This window comes from Sciurus vulgaris, assembly GCF_902686455.1.
Source record: "Sciurus vulgaris genome assembly, chromosome: 10".
Lineage (NCBI taxonomy): Eukaryota > Metazoa > Chordata > Mammalia > Rodentia > Sciuridae > Sciurus > Sciurus vulgaris.
Window position 1 is genome coordinate 84277171 of NC_136470.1, and position 19493 is coordinate 84296663.

The 19493-nt window shown below is 38.1% G+C and overlaps 1 protein-coding gene across 2 annotated transcripts in view; it reads right to left on the reverse strand.

The window, feature by feature from the left end:
• The window catches only part of TPRG1 (tumor protein p63 regulated 1), a 149704-nt gene that overhangs the window by 14263 nt on the left and 115948 nt on the right, over positions 1-19493 (reverse strand). For both annotated transcript variants that reach the window (XM_079101467.1, XM_079101466.1), the window contains exon 5: positions 8805-8958. In XM_079101467.1, the coding sequence (XP_078957593.1) occupies positions 8805-8958 (154 nt within the window). The remainder of the gene's footprint in view (positions 1-8804; positions 8959-19493) is intronic.

Consider the following 19493-nt stretch of genomic DNA (forward strand, 5'->3'; position numbering starts at 1 on the left):
TATACCCTGGGTAGGTGAGCACTGTGAAAAGACAGGCAAGCATTTGCTCTTATGGAACTTAAATTCCAGGGATAGGAGACAAAAGGTAAAAACAAGCAAATACAAGTGATTTTGATGGTGATAGACTCTAGGAGAAAAAACAAAGTGGTAAGGGGCATGAGGATTCCTTCACATATCATATACAAGACAAGTCTTTCTGAGAAGGTAAAATTTGAGTTGAGTCCCAAATGATGGAAAAGAGACAGTCAGGTGAAGAAGCTGTTCCAGCAGAGAAAACAGCACTTGCAAACACTGAAGTAGAAATGAGTTTATTCAAGGAACACAGAGGAGGACTTTGTGATGGATCAAAAGAGACTGGAGCACTAGCATTGGGAGTCTTTGGGGTCTTATCAAGGGCTTGGATTAAACTGACTTTAAGGAGGATTTCAATGCTGTACGATTTATATTTTTAAAAATAATCCTGGCTTCTCTGGGGTCAAGAATGAAAGCAGCAAGATGGGTGAGTGTGGAAAGCTCAACCAGGCAAAAATTGATGGTGGTTTGCAGCAGGACAGCTTCAGTTCAAGTAGGGATTTTGTTGTTGTTGTTGTTGTTGCTGCTGTTTGGAGGTTACAACCACAGACCTTGCTGGTGCACTTGACAGGACTGAGGAGAAGAGAGGATTCAAAAATGATACCCAGAGTGTTGACCTGAGCAAGTGGGTGGATAATGATATCATTATGAGCTGGGGAAGCCTAGGAGGACTAGTGGCTGGAAATGGTGAGATACTGGGATTCAGCATTCGCACTAAATATGTTTGAGTTGTCTAACCAGGAAGCTGCTTATGGGCTTTCAATAGGCAACTGGATACATAAGCCTGAACCATGAGGAAAAAATATAGATAAAAAGCTCATATCTATACTTCATATGTCCATAATAATAATCATCATAGAACCAAAAGTCAAGAATGACACTTATAAAGTAAATAACCTAAAGAAGAGAAGATGTAGAACACAGGGTAGAAATCAACAAGTTCAGAAAACTCTTCTTGAACAAGGTGGTTGACATATGGGCAGTGCAGAGGGGATCTAATAGTTAAACTGAGTGTCCAAGTGTTTCAGAGAGTTGTTCAAAACTAAATAACTAATGAGCATCTCAGCAAGATCATGAATCCAGCTCTCTTAACTTAGCTCCTAAATTCCTTTCTCCTACATAATGCTGCTATTAGGAGGGGTATCAAATTCTAACATACAGGAAATTTAGTATTAAAATTCTAATATTTAGAAAATGATTCATGCTTCTCACTTGCAAAAAGTACAGAGAAAGTATTAAATTAAATATTTTCAAACCAGGTTACTCAGTCTATTTTCTTTCTTCCCTCCTTTCTTTCCTTCTTCCTTCTTTTTTGAAAGATGGGGATCTGGTTTTGCCCAGGTTGACTTTGAACACAGCCTCCTGAATAGCTGGGATTACAGGCAGGCCTTACTGTGCCCAGTTACTGCATTTCTTTATAGTTGAATGATCACATATAATTTATCATCTAAACCCATATTCTTTTGAAAAGAAAGTTACTATTGTTAATAATGTTGGGACAGCAGGTATCTGAGGGCTTGGGAACAGGATGTGGAAGAAAGGACAAAAAACAGGCAGTTTCCATATCTTCAATCACATCTGTAAGAGCTGATCTATTTTTTATCTGTTTTATATATTTGAGTTCTGAGTAATTATATATGTAAGGTATTTTTTTAAATGAAAATCACTGTACTAAGATTACCTAAGAGCCTCCAGCTTGGGTAGTCCATGATTCAACCCACAAAAAAGTCTATTAGGACCCACTTTTCTATCCATCTTTTAAAATCAAGCTTTGAAGAAAAAGAAGAGGAAGGAGGAAATGGAGGAGGAGGAGGAGGAAGAACAAGAAGAAAATAAAAATAAATACATAAAATCAAGCAAATTTTTCTTCTATTGCATTTCACTTTTATCTCTATGTAAATATACCATCTAGTGTTCTAAACACAGTCACAAGTGTGTCTGTCTATACAACTAAACCAAGATTTCTCTCGATGGAACTTAGAGGCAGGTTATTTTTTGCTATGTCAGAGAATATCCTCTGTATTTTAGGATGTTAAGCAGAATCCCCAGTGTCTACCCATCAGACACTAGTAGCACTTCCACTCCAGGTGTGACAACCCAAAATATCTCCAGACATTGCCAAATATTCTCCAGGGGCAAAAATTATTTCCTCTTAATAATCATTGAACTAAAAGACTTATAGCACGATGTAATAGGAGTATTAGGATCAGACAGACTAGGTATTACTTGCACTATGGCACTGGCTAACTATGTGACCTCGAGCAAGTAATCCAACTGCCCTGAATTCTATAATTCTCTTTCCATAAAATAAAGATAATCATAGTATCAAATTCATAAATTATCGAGCTAAAGTGAAATAAGGGGTTCAAATATGAGCTCTGGAGGCCTATATATATGGTGGTATGCCCCACATCCTTACTTATTGCAGGAAGGATCAGGAAAGTGAAATAGATGAGACTGGAGTTTGGAATCAGATTACAAAGGTCATAAAGAAAGGGTGTTTCAATACTCAATAAATATTAACTGTTTTTATCATTATTGATGTCGTAGTCATCAAACTATGACCTCCTTAAATCCAACATGCAATTAATCTCAACATTTTCATTGTCAATACCCTTTGGATCATTAGGGTGTCTTCTCATAAATCAGTGTTTGTCAAATTGGATTATTGACTGCTTCCTCAGCCCTCATCATAAGCTTCATTTCATGAGAATCGTCTGTGGCTTCAGAATCTAAGCACTGGAAAGAAAAAGTTGACAGTATTTCAAACTCAATGAACTTGGCATTTCATTAGAGTCAGATGCACTTCATTTCCAGTCATTTCTGGGAGACCTCTCCAAGCAGAGAGACATGCTTATGGAGAGACAAGAAGTACTTTGAAGGAGAGGCAGACAAAAGGCCAAGTCCCCAAGCTGCCTCTTGAGCATTTCAAGCACCTGAATTCAATCTGTGTGACAGGAACGCTGTGTCATCTGATATGAATGCCACCAGCCACATACTTTCCTCTAAAAGCTTTTATACACCCACCTCTGGCTCCCTCCTTTATTTCAGTCTCAAAACCGAGGGTCAAGTTTTAACAACTCCAGTTACACAGGGGCTCTGAGTTGGTTAGGTTAAAGTAAAGCAGCACTCATGGGGGAAGGGAGTGAAATATTCTTGACTTTACAGCAATTATTTACCAGCTGAGTGCCTGGGCCCCTGGTGGCTTCACATGCTGTCTGCCAACAGTTCACTGCCTAGAGTCTCAGTTTTCCTTATTACAACCATTACTTGCTTCCTGTTTACACTGGGCAAAGAAACCAGGTTTCATGCCTGCAGGCCCACATTCCTCAACTGAGCAGGTTTTCCAAACCTTCAGGCTACAGGTTTTAGCCTCCCTAGGTAGAGAAGGAAGTGCACTGGCATAAGGAACAAGCCTATCCAACAATGAATACTTGAAAGCACTTGGGAAGTTGCATTGCTGGTGAAAATATAGGTATCATTCCTGCACATTTACAGCTGTCTTTCTGGAGACACCACAACTGTGGGTAAGTTCAGGTGTATAGAGAAAAAGAAGAGAATGAGGCAGAAGTTTCTTCTCTACATAAGAGGTTTCCACGCATCCTAAAATTCCATTCTTGTTTTATTCCACTCCTCCAACCCTCTTCTCTGAACATAAACACACATGCGCACGCACACACACACGTACACACACACATGCACACACACACACATATAGAGAACACATGTACTTTAAACTCCAGCTGAGTTGAATTAGTTGTTAGCCAAGAACATTTCATATGGCTTTGTAATTTTAAGCTTTTACCCATGTTTCCTTTACTTAAAAGGTCTTTTCTCACCTTGACACTTAAAGCACTCATACCTTGAGTTTCACATCAAATATCATCACACCTGTTAACTATTGGACTTACTGTTCCTTCTTTAAGGCTCCCATAATACCTTGAGAATCCCTCTATTAACAGTCTTAGCACATTAAATAATAATTTGTTAATTACCTTTCTGCCTCCTCCCTTTATACCACAAGTGTCTGGAGGGTAAAATCTACTTTATAGTTCCTAAGATCCCAGGTAACTAGCACATTGCTTATTACATGGTACACAATGCCAGAGAGGTACTCAATGAATATTTGTTGAATTGATGTGATGAGAAACCAAGGGGCTAACAATATAGAAATAAATTTGATTGCTAAAACATTGGCTTACTTTTATGATGTCCTTGACAAGAGGGGTAAAAACGCTAGGAAAGAATAGAAAGTGTGCAGATCACTTTCATTTGCTATAAAGCATCCCTGAGCTATTCCCTATTATTCACTGGCTTTGGGCCCTATTCCAATTTTCAGAAGTGCACTCCAAACCCAAAAAAGTGATGTTATAGGAACCTGACCAAGAAATGGTTTAAAAAAGGTGAAGATAAGGATACAAGTTGCAGATACAATGTGAATGAAGCAACTGAGGATAACTGAACCAGATTGGGATGTATAATATTATATAATTGTATCAATAAATATGAACATATACACAGTCTCTCTTTTCCCACCACACCACACACACATGCACACAAAGTGAATCACACACACACACACACACACACACACAAAATTCCCTCAGGTATTGCATTACCATTGAGCAATAGCCCCATACAGTCGTAAGCATCTTTTTTTCTAATGAAGATTTCTGTACCAATTCTGTGTATGGGATTTTTGCTAATTTAATGATACATAGAAGTATCATTCATACTATAATGAACAAAAATATAGTTACATTATTATTATTATATTATTTTATGTCTTATTCTAGTAAAATCAATGCCCCCTCAAAACTAGTATTTCACATTTTCACAATTGTTTTATGAGAGTAACACCAAGTGTTTATGCACAGATTAGAAAGTTTGGTTAGTTGGGGAGATGAGCAAGACTGTCTGGAAAGGTGTCATTTGACCACCAGGTTAGCTAGATGTCATAGTGGTACAGTTAATGAGGTGAGTAAAGGAATGATGTATTTTGACATAGTATTGTATAAACTTGGTAGCAATTCTGCAGATCAATGTTAAGGATTTAGAGACAGAAGAAATTTGAACTTTGCAGTTGTGTCCATTAGTGCTCATTCCTCAGTACCTTCTTTTAGTACCAATTAGCTTCCACCCAATGTTATGGGCTGTGAAACTACTATCAACAGCTCAGTTTTCTCTACTGAGTTTCAGACCTCAATTTCTAACTGCCTCATAATCAACTCCAGCTCCCAGTCCTTGGATGTGTCAAACTTAACATGTCCTAACCTAAACTAAACCCCCAAACCAATTCTTATTCCTGTTCTCCCAATTCAAATTAATGGAGTTACCATTTACTCAGGCCAGAAATTATGTTATCATTGACTTCCTCCCCATCATCTTCTATATCTTGTCAGTTACTTGTTTTCATTAATTCTATCTAAATATTTCAAACTTTCCTCCTCTTCTGTCCCTCCTACTATCCTTAAGTTGGTTTAGAATCTTATATCTACTAAGTCATTATAATCATAATGGAAAATATATAAAATTACACTTCATATAAAGTGAATATCTCCTTATTTATGAATACTACATATTCTGCCTCTGTGAAACAGTGTCTTGCACAAATGCAAGACTCTTATCTCATTTATGTTCATATCCTTAGCAACATTCATAATGCCTGCATTTTATAGGTGTTGGTTGGAAAATGTTTGTTGAATACAGAAATTCTAGGTACTGCAGAAGAAAGACTATGATTAGCAGTAAGTTAGAACATTTTAAATATATTTTAGTAATGTTATTTCATTAGATTACAAATAATTTAAATTTTTTGACTGTGTATTATTCAAGGCCACATTATTTCTTCCTCTGCACTATAGGAAGTTTGCTAAATTGAATTAAATTGCTGCAGGAATTTGATTTAGTGGTGCATTTCCCCCATATTCCTCTCTTATTTTCCTACTTCATTCGTAAGAGAAATAGAAAAACCAGTTTATAACACCCTTTTAAGATCTAATGTGAAAATATTCACATAAAAGGGATTGTAGATCCCCCAAATTATCTTTCTTCTTATTTGTTCTTTTGCAATAATATAACTGAGTATTAATCAAAGCCAACCTTGGAAAATATCCTAAACAAAAAGAATACTGTGACATAAACACCAACAACAAAAGAGAAACTAAGACTCAAAGAACAGGATCAAAGTACTCATCATCTCACATCCCAGATGGAGATTATTTGTCTTCCTAGAGAGCTGGGACTTGGGGTGGCCCTTCAACAAAAAATGGCTTGGCAAATGAAAGTACCAGACTAATGCCAAGAAAGAAAAAAAAAAGAGAGAGACTTTGGATTAACAATTTAAGAAGAAACAGCCTTTAAAGAAACACATTTAACAGATCCATAAAGTAGTTTAATTGACAAAGAACCAACCAACCATTAATCACCCAGTCATCATGTTGATGTGTGGATGCATGTGCAACTGTAATTACACACACTCGTGCAAACACATACATGTGAGTGTGCGCACACACCTGTTGTCCTTACTTCCATTCAAAAAAAGATGTATGAATATGGTTTCTCTTCTAGTCTTTGCTAGAGGGAGGGCTAGGGCAAAACACAATGCTCCAGAATACTAACTATATCAATGGCTATTGGGAATAATCAGTCCATACATCTTTCAATCTCTTACTTTTCATTTTCTTTTTAAAAATACTTGATTGTAATTATTTGTAGTAGAAGAAAACAAAGCACTATCAGGTATTATAATGAAACAGTGGACTGTCTCTACAGGTATAGAATTTATTCTTCAATCTTTTACTCCCAACTTCTTCCAGCAAAGGACACTCAGGCACTGAGTTCTTAAGACACCAGGTATGAAGAATAAAAGAAGACATGGCCCAAGAAGTGGGGATTGTAATAACTAAAGCAGTTAGTACTTATTTTGACTTATAAAAACATATAAATATGAATCCATAGATACACATCATTTTAATGATTAGAGCCCAATTTCCTTGGAAGGAAGGAACTGCCTTTGAGAAAATACATTTTTAAGCTCTTTGACTTGGTTTGACAGATGTTGAAAAGAAGAAATATAAACTTCTATGCATTGTCAATAATGATAATTGCAATGATAATAGAAGAACAAGAGCTTGGGGAGGAACAAAAGATGAGAGAATGATGGAACAGTGCATCAGAGTATTATTATCAATGACTTTTAAAAACAGGGAGGTTTTATTTTGCATTTGAAGTTAGGGGCATTAGTAGGATATGGACTCCCACTTCAGGTCCCTGATGCTGTTGGCATAAATACTTTTATGTGTTTTGTTGTTGTTCTTGGTTTTCATTTTGTTTTGTTGACTTTAGGAGGTAAAGAGTCAGGCTAGTAGCTGATGTTGATGCTTTGGTTGAGGGATTGTGAAATAAGCATATCATATGAACTGTAGCAACATGATCCATACACTGAAATAATTTAGTGCCTGCAATATTGTGGAGCCAGAGGTAAACCACGATACCACAGCCTCTCAGGACTTCCGCATAAATCTTGAGAGAACTGTTGACTTTTCCTGTGAGTAGAATGGATACAAGCCAACATTATCTACATAATTAGGGGGAATTAAGGCCTCATCTAGCCTCAAATCACATATGTTTTATTTATTTATTTATTTATTTATTTTTATATTTATCACATATATGGTTCCTCAAACTCTTTTTATAATAGGGGACTCACCAATTCAAAATTATTTATTTACATATTGTGTGTACATACAAACTTGCATGATTAGATGTATTTAAAATAATGCAAAAAATAAATAATATGTGGCATCCAACCACAGAAGAACTTTAAATGCACTTTGCTAACTTTTGAATTTATATCAAATAAATTTAATATTCTGAAGTATATATCATGTATTTTCATACATGATAAGTTCATTGTCAAGAATTCAAAATGGAAATGGAAGTCTGGTGCTCAGGACAGTGACCATAGCTGGAAATAAATATGAAAAGGACAGAAAAGAATTTCTAGGCCTACAAGCAAACACATGTATATGTTTGATTTTGTTGAAAATAAGAATTTGGTCTTTCAATGAATTTTCAGCTCCATCTGTTCTTTCTGATTACTTAATATCTCAGTACTTAAAATACCTGGAGGAGATGAGAGAAGTATAAGGGAGTGTCCCTGCTACTGATGAATTTTTTAAAAATCATAATTGATTTATACTTTATGCGACATCGATACACTCATTATCCCATCCAAACTTAGAATGGTCTAGTGACATTGGGTGATAGGGCAGCATTTATCATGTCCATTTTAGAGATGAGGCTACCAAATTCCTAAGAAAGGAGTGACTTAATCAAACATGACCATAGAATCACCTCTGACTAACCACACTTTACACTAGTCCAAACTTCTTCCCAGAATAAAATGATTAAGATTTGATTATATAGAGAAACCTATGTGAACCCTGTTGACAATAAATGCAATCATTCTGCATTTTTAAAATGATGCTACACTAAAAAAAATTAGCAAGGGGGAAGTAGTAAGTATGGTTAATATAAATATAATATATATTTACATAAAAAACAGCTGCACTCTTCACTAAAAATGTTCTAGAAATCTTTTAAAGGTTTTGTTTCTGTACACCCCAGATTGTATCTTACCTTTTTTCTTCTTTAACAGTACACATTATAGAAGCACATTGCTTTACCAACACAGCTAATCTAAGAGTGATGGCCAAGCTTTCACCTACCTTGCAAATTTCCAGGAACTTCTCACTGGTATATTTCATAGGGTGTTCAGTGAAAGTAGCATAAGGAACCTCAGTGGACCACGGGTTCCAGCGGGACAACAGGGACTGCTCCTCTGGACTCCCCCAGTAGATCCTAAGGCCCTTTCCAGGTCTCCTAAAAGAAGAAGGAGTTTTCCATTAGGTTAGTCATTTCTATCAGATTAAAACAACCAAACAAAAAAGTGTGAGAAAGAAAAGTAATCCTTCACTTGGCTTTTAGACTACTGCTGAGATAAGTGGCTTACCTACCATCTAGTTTAATTATTTTGAGGAAATTTAGAAGGTGAGAAGAAAAGAGTGAAGTTATTTTCATACATGGGAAGTTCATTGTCGAGAATTCAACATGGAAATGGAGGTCTGGTGCTCAGGACAGTGACCACAGCTGGAAATAAGGGTGTTAACCTCACACTAACATTCTGACTGCAGGGTTTAAGAAGGAAAGAAAGAAAGGATCTTGAATGGGACAGGAGCAGGGACAGTCAAAGTGGAAGGTGGTCTCAAGAAGGGAGATGACGTGACAACAGTGATAGTTTCCTTAAAGCAGTAAACAACTAAGAACTGACTGGGCAAATACATGGGACTTCCCAATTGGTAGGACATATGTCATCGTGAGAGGGATGATGAGCAGTAGAAAATACCCAGTTTCTCAATTCAAACAGCTTCTGTTTCCCATTTTCTACACACATTCCATCCAGTGAAACTGGGGCAAAGGACATGTTATTGTTGTAGGGAGATTGTGCCTGTCCCTCTCGTTAAATTGGCAGTCCTTATCAATAATATGTGGGAAGAAGCTACTATCCTGCATAGGCCAGACCTGGTCATCAGATAAATCCAAGTGCAGAAAAAGAGAAAATCAGTTTTGCAACAGTAAAGTCATGGCAGAAGAGTGTGGCCACGTTGGATAACAAAACTGTCATTTCTGTGGCCTGTTCTTTTATATGTGCCCATAAGAATTTAATGGTTGTGGTTTTAGACATCTCTGAAAGCAAAGAAATGCCTGGAGGTTAAGCCAAGCTGAGGAGCCTTGCATTCAACCAGCTTTAAAACTAAGTTGCCTGTAACTCTAAGCAGCCCCATGAAACATCCCAGAGGTCTGGTTTCTTCTAGAAATTAAAGCCTGGGATTTCTAGGATGAAAACCTGGCGCTTAATTGCCATGCCTTCACAAAGCTGTCACTTCCTGTATTAAGGAAGGATTCCTTTGGGAATGCCATTGTAGTTTTTGAATGTTTATCCATGCAGAGGTGTGTGTAAACACAATTTCACATGTATGCATATCACATCACCCTCCCCAACGTGCGGATCCCTGAGCTGCTTCCTACAAAAGGAAAGAAAGAAAAGAACCCAGCACAATTCACTGCCCAGTTCTCAGATTTTGGGCAATTGTATTTGAAAACTGACACTTACCATTCTGTGTACTTAATGTTTTGCCAAAGAAGAAAAAGTAAAGTAAGAAAAAGAAGAAAAGAAAAAAAATATTGCGCATGCCTCTAAAGTTCACTTTTAAGTCTTCACCTTCTCAGAGACTGTACTGGCATTTGTCACTACCCATTCCCCCCACCCCTGCACTTTCCTTCACTCTGTTTTTTTTTTTTTTTTTTTTTTTTTTTTTGTCTGGCTTGCAATAAACACTGACCTCCATGAATATTCCAAACATGCTGGTTAATGGAAGATTCTGGCTTCCTCCCATAAAAACAACTTGCACAATGGAATTATTCACTGCTTCAAATGTCAATTTATGTACGGGGTGCAATTTTGCTTTTATCCAAAGGGAATGAAAATCGGCCAAGATAGCTTCTCTAATAGGTACACATGGTTTTCCTTTACCTTAGGGAAACTCTAAATGAAGTTTGAGCATTGGTTATTTCTGAATAACCAATCAATTTGACCATGGCAAATGATGTTTTTAGAGATGTAGCATACTCCTAACTATACAAATTCAGGTGACCTTCTTTCCTGAGCTCCAGAGGAAAAAGTTGAAAAGATAAACCTAAAACTAAGCATTTTCTCCAAAGGTAAATGTAAATAGTATGGTGGGGCATACCAAGCCCTGTAGTATCAGAGGCCTATTAAAGTCTATTATCATCTTCTTTTCTGTCAGATGCCCTTGTGGAAATTGTGGAGTCTAGAGATGCTTTTTATGACCAGAAATGCTTCATGAAATAGTAACTTGTGCTTATATGACATGTCCCATGAGCTGGAAAATGAAGTTAAAAAGTGCAATGAACAGAATGTCTGATAGTCCTGAGTTACAGTCCTGGTTTTGACAATTCCATATGATCTTGGGTAAGTCACATTTCCCTTTCTGACTTTTAATTGAAATAATTTCTTTTTCCAAAACTTCAGAATATATTTTGCCATATGGAGAAGTAATATGGCCTCCAGGTCTCTTCTTTAGGGAGTTTTTAGAATGTCACATCCTATGACCTCAGTAACTGTATGAGTGGGTGTTGACAGCTATAGTTACAATACCACCAGCATTCACCTAGCCAAGGACATATGGCATCCAGAAGAGGCTTCTGGGTTATGGCCTTGTTAGTTTAGAGGAATAAAATAAGCCCTCCAGAGCAGAATACACCCTGTGCTGCAGAGGTCACACTGAGAATTGTCCTGTCATTCCCAGGGAACTTTAGGACTTACCACAATATTTTACAAACATGTAAAGGCACAAATCAACCATGAATGACAGGGCAGGATAACAGTTTAAGGTTTGTAAGCTTAAAGGTCACAGCTAAAAGGGCCCTTTGAATCTATAGCTCCATGTCTTCTTTCTGTAGATGGGAAAACTGAAACTCAGTCCCAGGATTTTCCTAAAGCATTAGGACAGATCAGGATGAGCAGAAGAGAGCCCTGGTCTCCTGAGGCATGTTTCATGGCTCCTTTTGCCATTGCAGGACACACCGAGTATATTCAGTTAAAATTCTGCTACAACACAAAACAACCAAATTTCCAGTAGACAAAGGTTAAATTTAAAAAGAAACTTGCCATCATTTATGGGCAAAATCCTTGCTCAGGGATCCTAGTTAGACATCAGAAAGTCTTTGTCTCAAACCAAAATTTCTGTATACACTTAATATTAGCAATTATGAGATTATAAGAAAATAAGTAGGACTGACCGTGAAGGGGAGAATTATAAACAATTTCTGTCATGATTATAAGACTGGGTGTTTCTCCCTGAACTGCCAGAGGGGGTTAATTGAAGTGGGGGTATGGTCCCAAGACAAGAATACCAACACCAAATTATTAAGAATGAAGGAATTGGTACATTCTTCCTGAGATCTTACTCTGGGAGCCAACTGTGTTTTCCACCCCTCTATATCTTTGGGCATTTTTAGACTACCTTTCTGATCTTTAGGTAACAACAATTTTGTGAGGAACAAGAGAAGGATGAGTGACAAAAATGTTTTGTGTGCCCTGGGGCATTATCCAACTAGCAAGTGTTAAATGCTCACTGTGTGCCTAAATATCTACTATGAACTGTTAAAAACTTTATATTTTTTTAATTTTTTTTAATCCAGACCACAATTTTCTTGAACAACGTTGGTAGACATAAAATAAGAAAGAAGATATAAGATAAAAAGGAAATAAGATAAAGAATATGACAAGACTTCATCAGATCACCAAATTAAGAACTGCTAGTGAAATGGAATAAGAAGGGGAAAGAGAAACACCCCAACTACCCAACATGGCCAAAGTCAGAAGAGCACATCCAGTATACAGCTTAGAGTGGGCATTGGTGTGTTCTGTGTTGACCAAAGCTATTGACCCTGCTGCTTTCACCTCACTCTGAGTCCCAGCATATTTCTTTTGTGTTCAGCCTCTGTTTCCCAGTAACATTTTGATGTGTATAATTTTCTAAACTTAAATCCTTCAGATAGACTTCTATTTGGGTAACTTAAATCAGTCCTGCAATTGCCTTCTTCAGATCAGAAAAACATGGTTCCTTAAGTCATTTTCTAATGGGTTAAAAATAATTTTTTAAACCACCTTAGAAGTGGGTCCCCAAAACATTCCAAGTTCTCTGCCTTCAATCCACCATTTACACTGAACATTCTTGCTATCGTTGTGGGTGGAAGAATTAAAAGGCTCAGCACCTAAACCATAGAAGCCATAGTCCCATGGCTAGAGTCTCCTTCCAAGACTCCAACAGGTACAGATAGAAACCTGCGAATCTCATTACAGAAATAAAAGATCACCCCTTACAATTCAGTTTATTCCCACTTTGTATCCTCATGGGAACCAGTCGTATCTGGCTTGCATTCCCATGCAATGGAAGTAAGAAGGACAGTGTATTCTTCATTTCTGGTAAACTTCAATGCCTGAAAGGGGTAGAGGTGGGAAAACCATTTATAAAGATTTGGTAGAAGAAGGCTTGTAATAATCAGTGATTGTTAGAATCCTAGACTATCTGAGTTGGAAGTTCCCTCTGAGGACAGTTTCTAAGTCTTTTATTCTCATATACACATACTCTGAAGGCAGAGTTTTCAAAGATCTCGGCTCTTCCTGAATCATGCTAATTACATGTTCCCCTCAGTGACTCAGACTCAGAATTCTAAAGCACATTTGTTGGCGGGGTAGAAGGCCTAAGCAATTATGTCTTTATATTGCCACAGTAAAAAAACAGAAGGTTTGTCTTCCACACCAAAAACACAAAGGTATGTTGAGAACATGAGGTTTATACAAAAGGACCAAGTCACACAAGTGGCAAAGGCCCTTAAGCATGAAGAATAAATGTGGTTGAACACCCACAAGAAGTAGCTCCAAGTTGAATGGAGGTAAAAGTTTATCCAATAACAAACTTTGTTAGACAAGAAATTATTTCTGTCAGGAAGGACTTCTCTCCTTGAAGTCATTTTTAGCTGACCTAGAAAATATGCCAGCCAGTTACCAGTCTGGGTTAATTTTCTCATTCCTTACATTCTTCTTTCTTGAGAGAGAAGCCAGGAATCCACTTGAGTAGGACGACACAGCTAACCAGCTTTTTTCCTTTGACTCCTCACTCCTCTTCTGTCCTGGCCTTCAGAGATTTTCTGCTAGGCCATTAAACTACCAGTTAGCAGAACCGAATGAGGTGGCCTTGCTCCCCAGAATGAGAAATGGCAGCTCCATTATTACCTCCTCAGTCCGCCCCGCCTTTCTACTCATCTCAAATCTCAAAGCTGCACCACAGAATTAAAAACATAGCTGGAGGCACCAAACTGAGATTTATGAGGAAGCACAGACATTAACTCTTACTCTAAACGCAGGGCGTGTGCTTGTAAGTCTGGGTGAGCAAACAGAGGGAGGCCGAGGGGCGGAGGAGGGGGGTGGGCCACAGGGGGAGAGCAGTTCAGGGTAGCAGGAGGTATTTTCTTGTTTCCTTACCTTACAGCCTTATTGTTGAAAGGCAAGTCTTCTGGGCCCCCTGAAATGTTAGTCCCTTGCTTATTTAATCTGGACAAAAGCTGGGACAGAGTTGGCACCCTGGAGGGTATTCAGTGCTCCTTGGCTCATTGAATGACCTCAGAGGAAATATTTTCCATGACAAGAACCCAAAAGACGCTGGCACAGAGTCAGACAATAAGATTTGCAGAATGTGTTTACATTCTCTCGGTGTCCCCAGGCGGTTCCAAACCTATGGGCAGGTGCTGCCTTTATCTACTCTCTTTGCTCACCTGGCTCCCTCCCAGAAGTTTCCAGAGCCTTGGGCTCTGGGAGATTAACCATTTACTGGCAGGGGTAACCAAGAAATTCTACAGGTGATATTACTTCAGGGGGAAGAAAGTGACAAAGCAAAATGGATCAGCAGCGTCCACAAGGAGAGATTTCAGGGCACTCTGGTGCCATGCTAAAAACAGAAGCTGGGTCTGAACTCCCTTGCTGTATGATTTGAACCCTTTATTTCTCTCCCAGAGTCCATCTGTAAAATCAGGTAGGTGAAACCAGAACACCTCTAAGTTCCTTTTAAACTTAGTTTCCAGTAAACTAAGATCTGTGCTAACAGGCCAGAACAATTTCTAGGATAATTTGTATTAGACCAGTTAAACAAAAAGCCAAAGTACAACTTAATGAATATAAGAAATCTTCAGAGGGCTCTTGGGCTCTGTTCGTTCTTTTAGAAGTAGAAGAAATGATCTTTAACTATAGGGGAACAGTCCTAAAAGGGTTAAATCAAAAACATATGTCAGAGAAAATGAGGGTGAATGGTTACAAAAGGGGCTATGGAATCTCCCAGGAAGAAAGTCCTAAAAAGACATGTTTATGTGCTTGGGAAACTTGAGAAGATCATTTCCTAGAGGTAGGTCATAGCTGAGGGAAAGATGAAGGCCCACACCAAAGTTTAACCCAAGAGTTCATGACTCACCATGATAAGTGTAATGTATGAAGCTGCTCCCTGCCCATCAGGTACAGCCATTTTGCCTGCCTCCCAACCACTTGTCAATCTGTGAACATCCTAACTAGCTATTGGTTCATCAGTCAGCTTGCAAGTATCCTTCTCCCATATTGGTCCCCTGTTAGCCCGGCAGAATTCAACTGTTTTACTGTAGCTTCCCCGCCATCTTTTTTCCATTCTTCTGTCTGTCCTACACACTTTTCTCTATCCTCCTGGCTTTCCACTCTCTCTAGCGTGCGCCCTTTTCTTTTCCTTTCTCTTTTCCTCTCATTTTTCTCTCTTACCCTGCAGGGAGACACTGTTTGCTTCATAAATTGCCTTATGTGATTTCCCGTGTCCAGCGTGGTTCCGTGGAAATTCCTTACAATAAGGATGCCTATGTGAATTTGATTGCCATATTATTCCATTTTGGGAATGTTACATGTTACAATAGTAAGATCTCTAGACCAGCAGTCAATATAACGTGGGGTCTAATGCTGGCACACACACTAATTTAGAGTAAACTATATAAAAAATGCCTGTATTTAACTATAACATTGTTTTTTAACTCAGACCTGAACACCTTTCAGGATCCCATTTGCCTTTTTATAAAATAAAAAGACACTGTAACTTAACACAAATCTAATATCTAATATTTCTAATCTCTCAAGTGAGAAGATTATCTATCTTTGGGTTTCACTTAAATAACACACAGAAGTTTGTTTTTTTCTCAGAACCAGAATGAGTGGATTACTTGAAAGGACATCATTCCAAAATTTACATAATATATCCTTAAACAGATTATGCTAAAAATAGCTAGTTTTTTATTATTTAATAAAAGTTTTCTCAAATCCCAGATGTTTAAGACCTAGAAGAGATTAATTATTCATCATACATGTCGTATGTCCTTGACCCCTTAATTTCATCAAAACAGAGACTAAAACCTAGAAAGTTACCTTGGTCATTATTTAACACATTTATAATATCTTCCTATTCTGCCGTGCTTCTTCCTACAAAAGCCAACTGTTGCATATGATGACTTGCCCAACACTCTAAAAGATCCTTGACTGCCAAGTTAATAGCCTTGTGTGTCAGCCGTCTCTTCCACCATCAGGCTTCCATTTCTTGCTGCTAGCAACATTCCTGACTCCAGATGCTCTTCTTCTGATTTCCTTTTTCTAAACTTCTATTGGCAAGGAACCTAGGAATGCATTATTATTAGGGTCATGGTAAGATAATATAAAATATCCTCTTTTCAGCTCATCTTCTAGAAGGGAAATGCATCCATTGTATAGGAAAATTCTGGATTTCTCTTCATTTAAATGGAGAGTTAATTCAATGAAGTTAATGATAACTTTTTGATTATGGGGAAAAAAAACTCCATGCCCTTTTAGTCACAAGCACCTAAATGGCTCATTTGGAGTCCATGCTTGTCAGAGTGAAACATAAATGATAACTTCCTTTCACTTAACATGAAATTCTGTCATTATTAGAGTCATACGCTGCAGTCTGACTCCATACAAGGTAAAGTGTAACTCCCACAATATTTCATAGTTATTCCAAATGGCAGCATTTTAAGCAAGTCTCTGAGAACATTCCTCTGTAAAACCCAGAGAAATTTCTCTGGAAAATAATGTAATGAGAACTTGGAAACAAGAACAACTTCAGATCATTGGCTCTGATACAGTCTTCATTCACTCAATGTGTTTTCTAGTCTTCAGTTTTATACTAAGACTCATGAAAGGATCTTGAAAGATAATAAGTCTTCAAGAAGCTCAGAGCAGACACTATAAAATAAGTATTCTCTCTTCTGGGGGCTGATTGACAGGAGGACTTGGATAAGAGAAAAATGGTGATTTGAAAAAAAAATAGCAGGAAGTAAACTGAGGACATGGGAAGTCATGAGAGCAAATATTCATATAAGAAGAATTTTATGCAATCACGTGCTATGCTTTGCATTTTTATCTTTATAATTATCATATTTATTTCCAGCTGGCTACTTTTGAACAAGCAGGATAGAGGGAGATAGTTCAGAAGAAGGCTATGGAGCCTGGGGCAGAGGTGATTGAACACATCAGTGAATGGTCTAGAGCAACCTAATCCTAATTTGAAACTGGTGAGGAACCACTTGGGAATAAGTGTGAAGAAATTGGTGTCTGACTGCCAGACTCAAAACTACAGAAGGGAGAGGCACTTGGCACAGAGGTGAAAGGCACACAAGGCTAAGCCATGTGCTTCCTTGGGCCCCAAGTCATGAGTGGGGTGAGTCTTGCTAGGTGTTATCTTCCTGCTAGTAAAGGTTGTGATGCATACTCAGATATATCTAATTCAAAGGGAGGACTCCAACATAACTGCCTAGTCCTGAGTCCTCAGCTTGATTTGTAAGGTGTGAATGAATGCTCAGGAGAACTGAGGGTTGGTTAGCAAAAGGAATATTTAGTGTCATTGTTGTCAAAGGTTGCCCTCTCTCAACAGTGCCCAGAATACAGGTCTAGATCAGGACTATTTCTGCAGTGATGGAAGAGAAAGGCCAGATGCAAAGACCCAGTACTTGTCTGGTCCAGCTCCAGTTCTCCTTGAAAACAACAGGGCAAATCTGGCAACAGCAAAAGTAAAAGTTTAAGAAACACAGCATTAAACCTGCCGCCTTTCTAGTTCATTACCCTGGCACTGAACCTGAGTGGGAATCATATAAAAGGATTGAAAGAAACATACTAGAATATTTGCATTAATGAAACAACAATGGGATTATTTTTCTTCTTTTAAAAATCTTTCTCACATGGAAATAAATATCTGCCTGCTAAAGATAGAAGAACTGAACACAAGAGCAAAGACCAGAAGGACCAATCAATGTAATAAGACCTCTCTACATTCATCTCTTGTTTTTACCATAAGCTTATAAGATAGATTTATAATCTTTATTTTACAGATGAGGAAACTGAGGTCCAAAGCCTTCAAGTAGAAAGTGGCAGACCTGGCACTAGAATTTTGACCTCTCTGATTCCACATCTCCTAATTATGTACAGCTATGGCTGTACAAGACAATGAAGAGAAGAAGCATCTATACTAACCTTTTGTTCATTCCCTCATGAACAAATGTAAAGTCACTGAGTGAAGAGCTCCTATTTTCATTTGTCATTTCTCTCTATCTGAACCAATCTACCCTCTCTCTTTTTCCACAGGACCAACTCAACCAACTCAAAGGCTTCCAGTTACCTATGAGATTCAAGAACATTTTTTCAGACTAATACACAAGACCTTTTTCAGTTTACTTCTACCACACATTCCCAATATTCAAAACCACAACATCTCAAAAATCTTATCAAACAATCCAACCTGTCTTACAACATGTCTTACAACACGTGTGAGAATTTCATTCATATAAAATTATCCTGTCTACCTGTTCTAGCACCAAATGAACTATGAACTATTTAGGAGCAGGGTCTATGTCTAAATCAGGTCCACAGTCCTCCCCACAACATCCATATTGTAATATGTGGTCAAAATAGCTTTGAAATGAGTAGACCCATGATTTTTACTGTTAAAAAAAAAAAAAATAGTGCTCCTTCCTTGGACCAGAGTAATCCAGTTGATGCCACTTTTCTCTTTCATTAGTCTATATTTGTGAATTTCATGTTTTCAAAGGGGCTTGTAAGATGTTTTCTGTTTGTTTAAGGGGGATGGGAGAAAGCCATCATCAAGGGTGTGGTGTACGTGAAGTGAGTTTTTAGAGAAGCACTCAGGACAGAAGAGGCTGTACCTTTGCAGATCAAGTAGTCTATGTCCCTGCTTTGATTGCTTTTTGCCACCATTGCTGGCAAGCCACGTCTGCACTAAAACCTTTCTGTGCCAGGAATTTGCCAGGTGGAGAGGGGAAAGGACAACTTTAGCAAGGCTATGCAGAAAAATGCCACATAATAAAGGAAATATTTTGAGGCAACTCCCTCTATTATAAATTGGGACATTCGGTGAATCACATGGGTTTGTGTAAGTCTTCATCTCCCCTCTTAAAAGGAAGTTACTTTTGAGCACCCCAAACTTCCAAGTTCCAACATGTACAGAGTATCTTTTTGTTGTTACTGTTTGCCTCTTCTGAGAGGAACATTTTTTCTGAATTTCATCTTTTCCATTTCCTCTCAAGGGAGGTTGAGAGTAAATGGTCTAGAATACATCGAGGGGCAACTGGAGAGAGTGCCCCAGGCTTATGGTTCAACTCTGCATGTCCCTAGAGAAAGGGGGCTGGGTCTTCTTAGGAAGGCAGAGGGTACAGAGGGCTCTGGTTGACCAAATAGGGACCCA